At 47.1% G+C, this 14,297-nt stretch overlaps 1 protein-coding gene across 6 annotated transcripts in view; it reads left to right on the top strand.

Moving 5' to 3' along the window:
• Positions 1 to 14,297, top strand: part of FRMD4A (FERM domain containing 4A) — a 614,500-nt gene that overhangs the window by 296,571 nt on the left and 303,632 nt on the right. Inside the window, exon 1 of one of the 6 annotated variants that reach the window (XM_042944930.1) lies at positions 6,007 to 6,345. The exons of the other annotated variants lie outside the window; for them this stretch is intronic. Coding sequence (XP_042800864.1) covers positions 6,253 to 6,345 — 93 coding nt within the window. The 5' untranslated portion in view covers positions 6,007 to 6,252. Of the gene's footprint in view, positions 1 to 6,006; positions 6,346 to 14,297 lie in introns of those variants that run through there. 6 annotated transcript variants of the gene reach the window in all.

The raw sequence follows: 14,297 nt of genomic DNA, 5'->3' as shown, positions 1-14,297 counted from the left end.
GGTTTCACTATGAATACCTCATCACAGGGGGGAACTAAGCATGAGGAACAAAAACAAATGCTTCCAGAAAGCAGAAGTTCCCTTGTGTCCTCCCTTCTTGGAGCAGCACCTGATCCATAGCAGGCATCTAGCAGAGTCCAGCAGTTAACGAACCCCGAAGCCTCTTTCGGTGTGACCTGGGCCAGGTGACTTCATGTCTCTGGGCCTCAGTGTCTTCATCTTCATGTAGGGAAAAGGCAAAGTGCCCATTTGACAAGACGTTACGAGAATTAAAGAATGAATACATCTAAAAGCTTTTAGAATGGTGCCTGCGGCAGACTGTGCCTTGAAACGGGGTTGCCATTATTCTATTCGACCCTCAGTAAAATAAGTGCTAAATGAATGATGCAGTGTAAGCAATAGAAGGATGTTTTAAAAATTGGTTTAGACGGGGGCAAAGCCAATATCGTAGAGCTTGGCGTGGAATACAAGGAGAGCACAGACAATGTCATATCAGAAGCAATTAGTAGACTCGTCCTGGCCCACCAGACCTCTACCAGTAACAGTAATTAGGAGCCAAACTGAACAATTCGGTTCAAATTCCTTTTATTTTCTTTGCCTGGCTGGTCATGGAGGCAGACTATTCAATAAAGCCCAGAATGTAGCCTAAATAGGCAAGGGAAGTTAGAGACAGACAGAGGGGAAGGAAGGAGGGAGGGAAGGAAAGAAGGAAGGAGGGAGGGAGGGAGGAAGGAAGGAAGGGAGGGAGGGAGGGAGGAAGGAAGGAAGGGAGGGAGGGAGGGAGGGAGGGAGGGAGGTTGGAAGGAAGGAAGGAAGGAAGAGAGAGGGAGGAAGGAAGGAAGGAAGGAAGGAAGAGAGAGAGGGAGGAAGGAAGAGAGGAAGGAAGAGAGAGGAAGGAAGGAAGGAAGGAAGGAAGGAAGGAAGGAAGGAAGGGAGAGAGAGAGGGAGGAAGGAAGAGAGGAAGGAAGAGAGAGGGAGGAAGGAAGGAAGGAAGGAAGGAAGGAAGGAAGGAAGGAAGGGGGAAGGAAGGAAGAAGGGAGGGAAGGAGGGAAAGGCAAGAAGCAAAGAAAATTTTATCTGCCCACCCCCCTGGCTACAATTGTCCCTACAGTTTCCTCCAGATGCCACATGAGGAAGAAGAGACCGTCCAAAAATGGACACTGCCAATAGTGTCCTGCATCAGGCCAAACCTGCATTAAAACCAAGAGGCCCCTCAACCATCCTCCCTGTGTGACCTGTGAATAGTCTCACCGGCCTTGGCCCTTTGAGGTCTGGTGATAACTGTGTTGCTTGATATCTTCCTCCTGCTCTTGGGGTATTAGGTTTCATATTTGGCCTAAATTCCGGCCTCTTTTCAAACAGAAAATTATGGATGTGGGTAGCACTTCTGTTCGCGTCACCTCAGCCATAGCTTATTCTAATAAGACGTGACATGAATGACCCAGGTTGGCTGAGTCAGGAGCTAACGGGAATGGTGACGGAACATTGAAGAAAGACAGGGCTTCCCTCCCAAACTCCTCTCACCCCGGCTCCAGGAATGTTCCAGATTGCTGAGGAATTCTTCGTGTGTGTCTTTGGCTCAGTCTCATCCCGGTTATCCTCCCACCTGGTTTGCATGACAGCAATTAACCCCAAACTTCGTTCAAAGCCAGTGTTCCCTCTCCCGGCTCAGGGCTACCGTGGGTTCCTCGTCCCTGTCCCTCCGCACGAGCCCTGCTCACCGAGCTGCCTCTACTGCATCCGTAGTCTCTCTGTGGGACTGGCCTGGCCTCTAAACCCAGCTCTTGTCCTGTGGACGGAGTCCCTGGTGGGGTCTTTGAAGACCCTGCCTCCTTCACGCTGCGGTTCCCTGGTGTAAGTGACGTGTTTCTTCCACTTAGTCGTTTAAGATCTCCTCTTTCCCTGGCCTCCCTCTTGTTCTCTGCCCCTCCCCCATGGCCGCTGGGCTGATCCGTGAGTGGCCATGGCGCCCACACGCACACCCAGCCGGTGGAGTCTCCCCCTCTTCCACGGCTGCCTCCCACTATCTCCGTGTTGTCGAATGCTTTCTCTCCGACAGGCCGTTATCCCCAAGTCCCCCACCCCCCGTTCACCCCCCTGCTATCGGTGACCAAGAACACCCATTTGATCTGATACATCTTACGTTGGTATGTCAAGACCATTGATTTTCCGGAAATATGGTTCAATCGATCCCCATGCATTTTCATTCCGAAGTTTGAATGTAAACAATTCTCACTGAGATGAAGAGGAAGTGTTCAAAATAAACAAACAAAACCCCATTCCACCCGCCTTCAGTGCTCTGCTCCAAGAGGCATCCAAAGCAGGGGCTTCAGAGGCTCTGGAACAGAAGTGTGTCTTCTCCACCCCACATCCCCGGGGTCACTGACACCGCACCCCCATGGCATCCTCCCCATCTGTCCCGTGGGCCATCACCCTGAGCCCCGGATGTGCGGGGAATCTCCGTGCCCGCCATCCTGGCAAAAACGTGCTTTCTCCAAGTCGTGTGCTATTCGAAACGTTCTCCCCTTGCTTTTCTGTTTTCTTTTAGTTACTCCTTATTCACCATGTCCCAGTCCTTTGGTCCCCCGTCTCTGGTCTCAGTGCCGATCCTGGTTTACCCTCAGATCTCTTCCTTCTCTTTCCGTCCCCCACCCCCATGGCTGTTTCCAAGGCTCCCTGTCAACTGTCATCAGCGCATGGAGGCTGGGGAGGGTAGGCTGGAACGGAGGAGGGAAGGACCAGGGCCTTCCCTACTCCACCTTGGCCCGTGGCTCCAGCAGTGATCAGGTCTCACCCAGTGGGTCCACAGGGTTCCAGCCTCCGCAAGGTGACCCTGGCCCTGGTGCTGGTAATCTGGCTCGTCCCTTTACCCCCAGGCCGGGGACTGTGTTGGCTCCCACTGGGCTACCTGCACAGCCCCTGTGAGCTTCTGTGCTGCTCCTTGCTGCTCACCAAGGGACCAGAGACTCGAGAACTGTTCCTTCAAATGCCATTTCCTGTACTTAAATTCTCTCTCTTTCTTTTTTTAATGTTTATTTACTTTTGAGGGAGAGGGAGAGAGAGCATGCGTGCATGGGAGGGGCAGAGAGGGGAACAGAGGATCTGAAGCAGGCTCTGCTCTAACTACAGCGAGCCCAATGCGGGGCTCGAACCCACGAACCGCGAGATCATGACCTGAGCCGAAGTCAGAGGCTTCACCAACTGATCCACCCAGGTGCCCCTAAGTTCTCTCTTTTTCAAAGACAGGGAATTTTCCCTTATCTCTCTTGGGTCCCGTGGATATATCTCCTTTTTGAATTTCTAATCTGCTATAATCTAATAGAGTCCTCGTGTTATGTGAGAGTGTAATGGATCAAGTCAGGCCCTGATACGAAACAGCTTGACTCTGGTTTCATCTTCGGTCTGACAGTTCTAGCTGTGTTACGTTGGTTAAGTTATCAAACCTCTCTGAGCCCCAGTTTCATCACCTGTGAAATATGGACCGTGAAACTCATTTCTGCCATCGAGATAGCCTTGGGTAACCTAGGCTAGGCACTCAGTAAATGTGAGTTCCCCTCACCCCTCCTAAAGTGGTCCTATCTGCAAAGGTACGAGTGCACATCCCTTCCTGGGAAACATATTTGTGTTTTAACAATGGCTTTCTGAAATTAAATGCTTTCGTCTCAGCAGTTAGTTCTAAATGTATAAATCTTAACTCCCCACAGCAAAACTATCAGCTTGTATTTTTGGACAAGCTGACCTTTGAGAGCCTTCAGATCTGTCTGTGAAGGTGGCTAGTTACTCTGTGGGGGCTGGGGAAAGCTCCAGAGACACCTCCTCGTCCCCATTAGCTGGGAGAAGGCCCTGGGGCTGATATGGGAAAGGATCCTGCACCTCGCCCCCCTGGGGGGTAGAGCGTATGGGGCTCAAATGTGTGGGAGTCTGGCTCAGGGTTATTTTTGTTTCCATTAACATTCTCTTCTATATGTATTTTAACCTTAATCAAATGCATATGTTTTTGTTTTATTTGCACTTAGCTCATCAAAGTGTCCTTTATGATCTGAACTATGCCATGAGGCCTTAACTCGTCAGCGAAACACTCATTAATACCCCTGGGAAACAGGAAGTTGCATTTAGTCAAATATAAATAAATTCAGCTCCCAGGGGCTTCACCCGGCCTGGGTCAGGAGAGAGACTGACTTCTCTCTCAGCTGTTCTGATCCAGCGCCCCCCGCCCCCCTTCCCTGGCCCCCCACTCAAACTGCGCTGGAAGGAAGACATCCCGGGACTCTGGACAGATAAGTGTTTTTGAAAATGTGCCTGTCCTTCATTCAAAACCCTTACGTCGTCCAGTGTGGTTTTATCAAGGAAACCGATGCCTTTGGCCAAATAATTGGATACCATTCCGGATTTATTTCCATCCCCAGATAGTTTGAAGCCAGGTTTGAAACCAGGCAGTGCAGGAAGGAGGTGAGAAAGAGGGAAAAAGGTAAATCTAAACCACCTCCTTGCAGGAGCCGCTCCGCAAGCCGGGCTGAGTAACTTCCTTCCCGTCTCTCCTCCTCGCTCGCCTTCTCTCTCACCCTTTCCCTGGCTCTCCGATGCACATATGGAACCCATTACGAACAAAGCCCGATTGTTGTATATTTGGAATTTCCCACATCAACTTGATGCTTTCTTTAACTGCCTCTTAATGCGTGTCTGCGCTGGATGACCAGGCCCTGCTTCCGTCGGTCCCACCCCGCCCCCACCAGCACCCACCTCGGAGAGGCTTTCCTGGTTCATTTTCCAGCCGTGTAAACCTTTGCTCCTTCGCCTTGCACCCCACCCCACTTCCTATTAGAGTCTTTGAATAAACAGAACTTTCTTTTCCATGGTTTGCAATAAACTGGCCCGCAGAGAATAAATAAAAGCCAGATCCCAAAGCACGTAAGTGATATCAGGCTAACACCAAAAAGCATGGATTACTACAAAGGAAATGGCATCCCTTTCTGAAAACCCAGCACAGAGAGGACCAGTGGATGTAGAAATACATTAACAACAAGAAAACAAAAAGACCTCCAATTCAGGAAGCCCCTGACTTGTTTTTATTTATCGTTAATTTTTCTGCTGGAGAAATAAGCAGATTTGGGGGGGGGGGGGCAGGGAGCAGAGAGAGGTAGCCATAGATGAAGAATATATCAATTACAAAATATTACAGAAAAGTTAACATTTTAGATCACGTGTACCATCCTTCATAGGGTTGTCTGATCTGGAATCATACGCTGTTATCAGAAAAGAATAGGAAATATGAGGGATGAATCTGAATCTAGTCCTTTTCAGAGCCTTGTAAAATCGAACCTAACTGCTTCATGTTAACTGGCATGCGTAAAAATAAATGTCCTCTGACACAAACATTTAAACGAAGACGTGCCAAATGCGAGTCTGTCTGGTGTATTTGATTTGATTCATCAGAACCATATGATACCAACATTTTTTCCTTCACTCACACTCTATCTTTGCGGACTACATCCACATATATAATTAATTGCACTCCCACGTTTATTTTCTATGCATTGGAAAGCGAGAGAGAAAAACCAGATATGCACATCTGATGCTCAGGGTCATATGTGTAATTTATGACTGTGAAGAGGGATTCCCCAAGTCCCCAGTGCGTTATGTCACTGGTCTGCAAACATTTTTCCTGTGCTCGGAAAAGAGTGAAATCAGAATGCAGGATTTCACATTAATCTCCGCACCAGATGGTGATATTCCAAATAGTCTTTTTAAGGGGAGCATGTGACCTACTGTACGGCCGAGGGGCTTTGGAGTCACGTGATGGAATGAATACTACGTCTGATGGAGCTTTGATTAGACCACTGACCTGGTTACCGTCCGTAGCCACGAGAAGCAAAGTTGACATTTCTGGATCACTCTCCCCAGAGGCATCGCTTGCCAACTTCTGGGACATGCAGTCTCACCGAGGGGACTGACAGGCAGGGACAGACAAGAGGCAGCTAAATCCGCGCTGCTGAAGTCAGGCTGAAGTTACAGAACTTGGGCTATTTTTCTGCTCCCCCATCCCCCCGCCTCCCTACGAACCACATCTTGACTCATACAGTCAAAAGAAAAAGCTCTTTTGGTTATTTGATATTTGGGAAACCTCCAGGAGACCATAACTTAGTTTTGAGGAAGCCTTGTCTCTCACTTTGCTGGGAGCACACACACTCACACACACACACACACACACACACACACACACACACACACACTTGCTCACACGGCTCCAACACCATGGTGGTTCAGGCTGCAGTGGCTCCGAATAGATCTCAAAGACTTTTACTGAAAATTCCGTATGGATCTCTGAGAAGACGCAGCGTGGAGAGGGTAAGCAACGTGGCGGGCGGCTTGTTTTGCATCGAGCAATTGCTCCAAAGAAAGGGAGATGTTTGTTTGCATTGTACACAACATCCCTTCTGGTAGCCCTGTTTTCCTGAAAATTCTGAATTCCTGGGAAGGTAGAACACTCTATGATGTGTAAATTTTTTTCTTAACAGGTAACTGATGAGAAATTTGCAGTAAATCTGTGCTGTGCATGGGGGGGAGGTGCTGTCAGAGATGAGATAGGAGGGAAAGAGATGGGGTGGGGACTGACTGCCCTTTGGGATGGGGAGAGAAGAAGTGAGCTCCTGGGGAGAAGAGCAGGGGCTACAAACAGATCCATTAGTCGCACAGCTGCAAATTTCCTCTGTGGGGTGACGGAGTCTTCAAAGGAGGCGCTGATGATGTTAAGGAGCTTTGATGCCTGGAGGGTTTGAATTATGCCCCCCACCCCCATTGATGCAAACCGTCCTCTGTCGTGTTGTTGTTGTTTCAAATACCTCGCCATCATTTTGGATTTTTTTTTAATACTACAGATTTCGGCTCAAAACTACTCTGTTAATTTTCTGAAGCATGCTTACTTTATGGTAGCCCCTGGCAGAGATGATCCTGTAAAATAATAAGGATTTGTCCTTCTTTGGAGTGACTAATGCAGTGTGGGGGATGACTAAGGTTAACGCAAAGCTAGCTGTCCTCGGGATGTTGGGCTCGGTGCAGGGACAAAATGCCTACATCCCTGCAGGGGGTGGAATGCTTTGTGGGTTTTGGAAACCCAGAAGTTCCTGTTGGAATCATGGCATTCCTCTCCATGAGCTGTGGAGTCTATTTAGATGTCCTAGACTAAAGTGCAGTGGAAAAGCCATAAGGCAAATAGCATCACAAAAGCTCTCTTGAGAGATAAGCAACCTGCTGTATCTTACGAAGAGGAACAGGGTTGAATTCGAGGAACTTGTTCTGGCTGGAATGCTTACAACTCAGTGATTTTCTTTTTTCGTTTAAGGGAAACGCAGTTGAAGCGTTAAAAAAATATATGAGGGTCTATCTAGACTTTCAGGTGGACTTGATTTCCTGACTCATGATGAGTTGCATTCTTTCTGCCATTTGAGTACTGATGAAAAAAACCCTTCACTTCCTATTCTGGTTGTGTGTAGGTCTTTATTTTGAGACATATCTCTTGTGTCACTCTTGTGTCAATAACAGAGTCACCAGCTAATATACAGTCAGTGCCTCCTGTATGCTCCCTTCTATCCCAATAGCTCTAGAACCTAAGATTAATAGTTACGGCTTATACTGAATATGATTTTAGGTTCTGTGGAAAATATTTTGACTTTTACGATAAGTCGATGTAAGATGTTCTGTTCACAACCAATCATTTAGAAATGCGAATTGTGCACCCTGGGGTTGTAGAACCTGGTCACAGTAAGGAGAGAGTTATCTGGGCATGGGCACAAAAAAAAAATCCATAGTAACCTGGAAACTTCTATTTAACCATTTAACCATTAGAATCTCCAGATGGATGCTTGATAGATCATGGGTGGTTAATAAATCCGAACGTATGTAGTTACCACTTCTGTTATTCACTGTTTACCAATTTAAGAAAAACCGACAGACTATGAACATAGCATCATACATAAAACATGGTCGTATGTGTCAGTACGTACTTACATTCAAAACACACAGACCTATTTTCCACTTGTGGGCCCATACCAGTGACGCGATCTTAGATCTGCAAGCTGCTGGGCCTGCAGGAGAAGCAGACACCTCACCGGACCATCAGGTAGCCTATTCGTCTTGGTTGCTAGATGTGAAGAAACGGGGCCGTCACCATGGCTCACAGGAAGAGAGCCCTTGCACTCCTTATGAGCCCCCCCGTGTCACCCTCCCCTGTAAGGGAGAATGACACTGATTGCAATGTATGGCGAATGTGTGAATTCCAACCGGACGTTTTACCCTGTTGTCGACTTTACGACCGTTTTCAGAATCGGAGTCAAACATTTATGTAAAAGGAGGGCAGGAAAAGTGAGAAATGGCATCTGCTGTTAAGGGCAGACACTGGGGACCAGCACTCTTTTCAGGGGACGCCTTGACTTAAAAGCAACAGCACCTTTCCCAGGTCTACCAGCCGCCTAGAGGGTGACAGGCATTCAGGTGGGTTTCCATTGCCTTGTGATGCGCAATGATCTTAAGGCCTCGCAAGCCTGTTCCGTCTTTACTCCAGTGCATTTTTATATTCGTTACTTCGTAGTGTGATCCTGAGTTGCTGGGGAGGCACAGAGAATGGGGGTCATTGCCCTTGTCCTGTAGGAGCAGGGAAGCCGTGACGTAGAGAGGTTTAATCTTCTGCCCAGGAACATACAGTCAACCACAGAGTAGGTCCCATGTCTAGGGACGCAGTATCTTCTGTCCCTGCCATTGGGTTCTCGTCCCTTTACCTTTGCTCTCTGGGGGAGCCTCAACATTGCAGCCTGGCCCTGAGCAAAGGGTGATCACCAACCTGTCACCAGTACTTTGCATGAAAGGGAATATAGTAGACTCATAGGCAGGGAGAATAGTTCGTGATCCCCGGGGCCGGCTGTATGCACAATTACACAGTTGCTTCTGTTTTCCAACAGGAAGCATTTTTTTGGAAAACAAAATGCACCTTTGAACTGTGCTATCTAGACATGCATCAAATCCTGATTTCCAAAGCACTCACTCGGGCCAGGAGCCCATCACCGTGCTAGGCAGGGCAGGAAAAACATCAGAAATATAAGATGCTTTGGCTTGGTAAGACAGGGGAGATTTGGGATCCGGGTTTATATAAACAAAAGAGTTACAAGCTTTGACGTCACAGGGCACTCATTTAGCTACAAAACAAGATATGAAGACAAATTAGGTGCTACAGGAAGCAGCCAGGTGGGGTGAAAGGGCAGGGCTGGCAGTCACACGGTCCCCAAAACTGAGAGCCTCATCTGTTGCTAATTGTGTGACCTTGGCCGTGTGACCGGGCTTTCTCCACATTCTTAGTTTCTACATCCGCAGTATCCACCCTTGAGGGCAGTTATCAAGGATTCCAGATAATTTCCTTATGTAAGGACCTAACACAATAACCTCACATATAGAAAGCCATCATTAATGATAGGGTATTTTTTTTTAAGTTTATTTATTTTGAGAGCGAGCGAACCAGAGGGGGAGGGGCAGAGAGAGAGGGAGACAGAGGATCCCAAGCAGGCTCTAAGCTGACAGCAGATGGGGCGCCTGGGTGGCTCAGTCGGTTAAGCGTCCGACTTCGGCTCAGGTCATGATCTCACGGTCCGTGAGTTCGAGCCCCTCGTCGGGCTCTGTGCAGACCGCTCAGAGCCTGGAGCCTGCTTCGGATTCTGTGTCTCCCCCTCTCTCTGACCCTCCCCCGTTCATGCTCTGTCTCTCTCTGTCTCAAAAATAAACAAACATTAAAAAAAAAATTTTAAGCTGACAGCAGAGAACCCGATGTGGGGCTCCAACTCACAAACCATGAAGTCATGACCTGAGCCAAAGTCAGACGCTTAACCGACTGAGCCGCCCAGACACCCCAATGATAGGGTATTTTTAAAGTTTGCTTATCTTTGAGTGGAGGAACAGTGGCTTGTATTTTTAATAACTGGTGGCCTTTACACACACGCACAGTCTTGGGCACACCTCGCTATTATCTGGAGAAGTCCTTTAATAGTCCTTTTACAGTCACTCAATAAAGCCAAGACAGACAGTATTTCCTGGTGATAACTTGCCCTGGACTCCCAATTTTATGCAAGACACATGGAAAACAGAATGTTTCCAATTCGCTGCATGCAAACACCAAGTACCTAAACTTGTACAAGCCCGTATCCCTCTATAGGGTCTCTTCCTTCCAGGGCCGGATGTTGTGACTCCAGAGGTAAAAATGATCTTCATGGAAAATTCTAATGAGTGTTAAGAGTGTCGCATGTAAATGAGTGAAGGGAACAGCAGATGTGGACCTTTCTCCTGGGAGTTTGCCTTGGAGAGGGGACAATGTTTTTATGAACCTACTATGACCCTACACTATGAGAAAATGGTTTCATGTCAGAGATTACCTTTCCTTCTAGTTCCAAACCCCAAGAATAAGTCGGCTAAAGCTTTCTGTGGCCGGGCCCGAGCTGTCTCAGGGTGTGCATTTATTACGGATGCTCACCTTCCCATTGATTTATCTTCTCTACCGCTCAGCCCCACATATCCTGAGAAGGAGGGACACCTCTGTTCTCCTGGGTGTCTCAACACCTCAAATTCAACATGTCCAAAATGCAATTGGTCATCTTACAATCCTGCTCCCCCTCCAGTCCACCGGCTACCAAGACACCCGGAGCAGAATCCAGGCACCCTCCCTGCCACTCCCCTTCCCTGGGCTCAGGCCACTGTCATCTTTCACTTTCAAACAGTTGCCGTTCTTATGCCCCCCAAGTCCGCGTTCTGTGTTACAGCAGTGTGATCTTTCTAAAACATAGGCTTGGTCAAGTCACTGGTTTACTTAAAACCCTTAAGTGGTTCCCTACTTCAAGATAAGTACTTAGATAAATGCCTCAATGTAATGACAAGGCTTTCATGGTTAGGACCCCACCGCCCTCCCCAGCCTCAGCTCTTCCCCTAATTGACCCTGAGCAAGTTAGACTCCAACCACACCGAACATATCTGTGGTCCCCCCAACTACCATGAGCTCCCTTGCCTCAGGGCCTTTGCACATGCTTTGGTCTGCCTGACACACACTGCCTCCTCCCTCTACCTCCTTAACTTCCAAGTCGTATCCTTCGGTCTAAAAGTAACACCCTTAGGAAGGCTTTTCAGAAACCCTGCCCCTTCCCCAAGTCTGAATAAGTACTCTTGGCTTTGGGCTCCCCCAGCCCTCTGCATTTTCCTCATAGCACCCCAGATCACACTGCGTTGGATGCCCCTGTTTCCATCTTATTTCCATGATGTCACATCTCCACACGATGATGAGCTCCCTGACGCAGGGAGCACATCTCGGCCTCTGGTTCACAAAACAAGTGTGATATTCACTAGATGAGCAAATAAATGAAATCTGAAAGCTCTTACAAACTTCCCTCAGTGAGAGAACTTGGGAGGAAGAGAAGAATTAAGATGTAAACAGAAACAGCCTCCTTTTTCACATGACGTTACCCCAAGCCCAATCATTGCTGATGGGAAGTGTGTTCACTCTTACACGTTGACAGAAACTAAGGAGACAAATGCTCTGAACTCTAAGAGTAGAACAAAGCGTGTGTGTAAACAACTGACCAGACTCATCTCGCATGTCTCTTCGCAGAGTAATGTAAATTTGACATTTTTATTGGTGAGGGGGGGGAAAAAAAGAAACAAGAAAGCATTCTCTTCTACCACAATTATTTGAATATTTAAGTAAAAGGATTTTTTTTTTTTTTTTTTTTTTGGCTCGGAAAGACTGAAATGGTGTGATATTTCTGGAGCAGGATTTTTAACACGGTATAAATTAAACCTCTTCGCACCCACATTATTCATTATTTGATGTGTTATTTCAGGTTGACGTATCGCCAGTCTATTATTTTGCAAACCATTACATTATCGCAGCTGCTAAGCTGCATAACTTAAGAATTCAGAATACAACAGAGTGTCTATAGTCCAGCGTGTGGTGCTTACGTTCTGAATGTATTCATGCAGGGAAGTGCGAGACTTTACCAGAAACACATATAGCAGACGGCTTTTAGTGGATATTTATTACCATTGAAAGCAGACAGCCAAGAAACTGTTCAGACACATCAGTGTATTCACACATATTATTATCCAACCCCTTATCCTGCATAAAGGTTTTGTTCTTTCTATAAATATACCCCTCTTTGGAGAAGAACATGGCCTCTGGGGGACTCCAATGCCCTGGTTCACAAGTGGCGTTAAAGGCCATTTTCCCCATATTGGCTAGTCCCGTGCCATTTTAAGTGACCCCCAACTTGGTGAACTGACGTGTGTTTTATTTCTTACAGTAGCTTATGTCCAGTTAAACCCATGACTTCACGTCTTGGCCAGGATGAGCTCGCACCGTGGAAAGGCTGTCCTTCCTGGTAGCAATCTGGAGGTTTTATTCCTTGGGCTAGTGTGGAAAACAGGACAGGAAACCTCGATACAAATGGTCGGGACCCCCTGGAGCTTCATCTTACACCAAATGGCATTATCCAGCTGAACGTGAAACCAAGCGATGGTTTCTCTCTCTAGACCGCGTGCCTCCAAGTCCTGACTCTTTCTCAGGACTCTCTCTCCCCGATGTCGTGGGTCAAATGCCATGACTCATCCTAAAACGGCACTTTTCAACCTTGGTTTCACATGGGAAGCTTCCGAGGAGCTTTAAAAAGTCCCAATGCCCAGGCCGTCCCCCAGATCAGCGCTTATCAGAATCTCTAGAGAGGGGTCCCGGCATCGGTATTTAAGCCCCAGGAAATTCTAATGTACAGCCACATTGAAGTAAGATTATGGACAACATGGGTCGTCCGAGTAAGGTGGAGCTTAAGGAAGTTAGCTAGTTTCTATGCTTTCTGGTGTCTTCATGTGAAAAAAATAATAGAGTTGATTGTGTTGGATTTTTACTCAAAAGTGCTATTCTCAACGGGGAAAAAAAATCATTTAAACCCTTTGCGAGTTGGGTCCATCTTGCTGGGACATCTTGGGCAGCGCTCAGCACTTTGAGGCCGCTTTCTGGGTAAACACAACCTTCTGAAGTCACAGTGGCTAGTTTCATGCAGGACTTCCAGACAATTTAGAGATCAGAAACACCCCATCCAGCTAGCCCTGCAGAACTCCCCCCCCCACCGGAGCACAGACAAAGCCCCCTCCGAGTTTTCCAACCTGCTGTATTGCAGCTATGTCCACAAAATCAGTCATGTAGTCTCAGAACACTTTCTGTAGGTGTTTTGAAAACAGATCTCTTACAAATTGCACTAGCAAAGCGAATACTCTCCACCTGTGTGACAGAAGAGCTTCTTGGAACACACAGTTACAAACAGTGAGCTTTTATTTGTATTGATTCATCAATGCACCTCTGAGAACACTGTTATCTTATGTGTATAAAACAATGTGGAAGACGTTATGGCCCTGGGTCTTTGTTTTCTTACCTGGGAGTGGAGAAGCCACATCAGTGGATTTTTCTTTCTTTCTTTCTTTCTTTTTTTTCTTTTCCTTTCTGGTGGCTCAATAGCTAACTGCTTCAAAGGACTTGGTCAGTTTTTCTACTAAGCTCCAGAACCTAGAACGGTGCCTGGTGTGTATATTGGACAAATAAACATTAATTGAATGCCTGTGACATAAAAAGAATGTCTTCATGGTCAGACACTCAGACCTTGAATCAAATAGAATTGTCACCCAAAGGATAGGGTTGCAAAGTGCCTGCCTTTGTTATGCAGATGAAAGTTTGTGTCATTGTTAGCCCTAAAAAATGCCAAGGTCACATTTCCACATGGATAATGCTTCCAAAGGGTCCCTCTCTATTACCTCTATTGGAACATGAATCAGGAAAACCAATAAGTCTTAAAAGTATATTGATCGTTTCTGGAAAATTCGGTCCGAGGTCAATCAAATCAGTCTCAAAATCCAAACACCCCAAGGAATGGAATGCCTAGGATCTGACCCACTGTTTATTAATTCCACAGATTTTTATTCAGTACCTACTACGTGCCAGGCAGAGGTCTAGACCCAGGGGATATAGCAAAGTCTCGTAAGTGATGTGAAGTCTTCTAAGAGAAAATAGAGCAGTATAAAAAGTGAGGGGAGATGGGGGTGCTGCATTTTTATGTGCTGTGGCTCTCGGTAAAGATGTTTGAGAAGAGACATGCGGGAGAGAGGAGGGGAGCCATAGAGCCCTCTGGGGAAGGAATGTGCCTGGTGAGAGAAACCACCAGTAGCACAAGACGTGCAATGCCAGGGCATCCTTGATGGGCTGGGAAACTGGTAAGGCTGGGGGTCAGGGG

The sequence above is a fragment of the Panthera leo genome, chromosome B4, assembly GCF_018350215.1.
Source record: "Panthera leo isolate Ple1 chromosome B4, P.leo_Ple1_pat1.1, whole genome shotgun sequence".
NCBI lineage: Eukaryota > Metazoa > Chordata > Mammalia > Carnivora > Felidae > Panthera > Panthera leo.
Note: the sequence above shows the minus strand (reverse complement) of the source record. Positions and strands in the feature narration are given on the sequence as shown.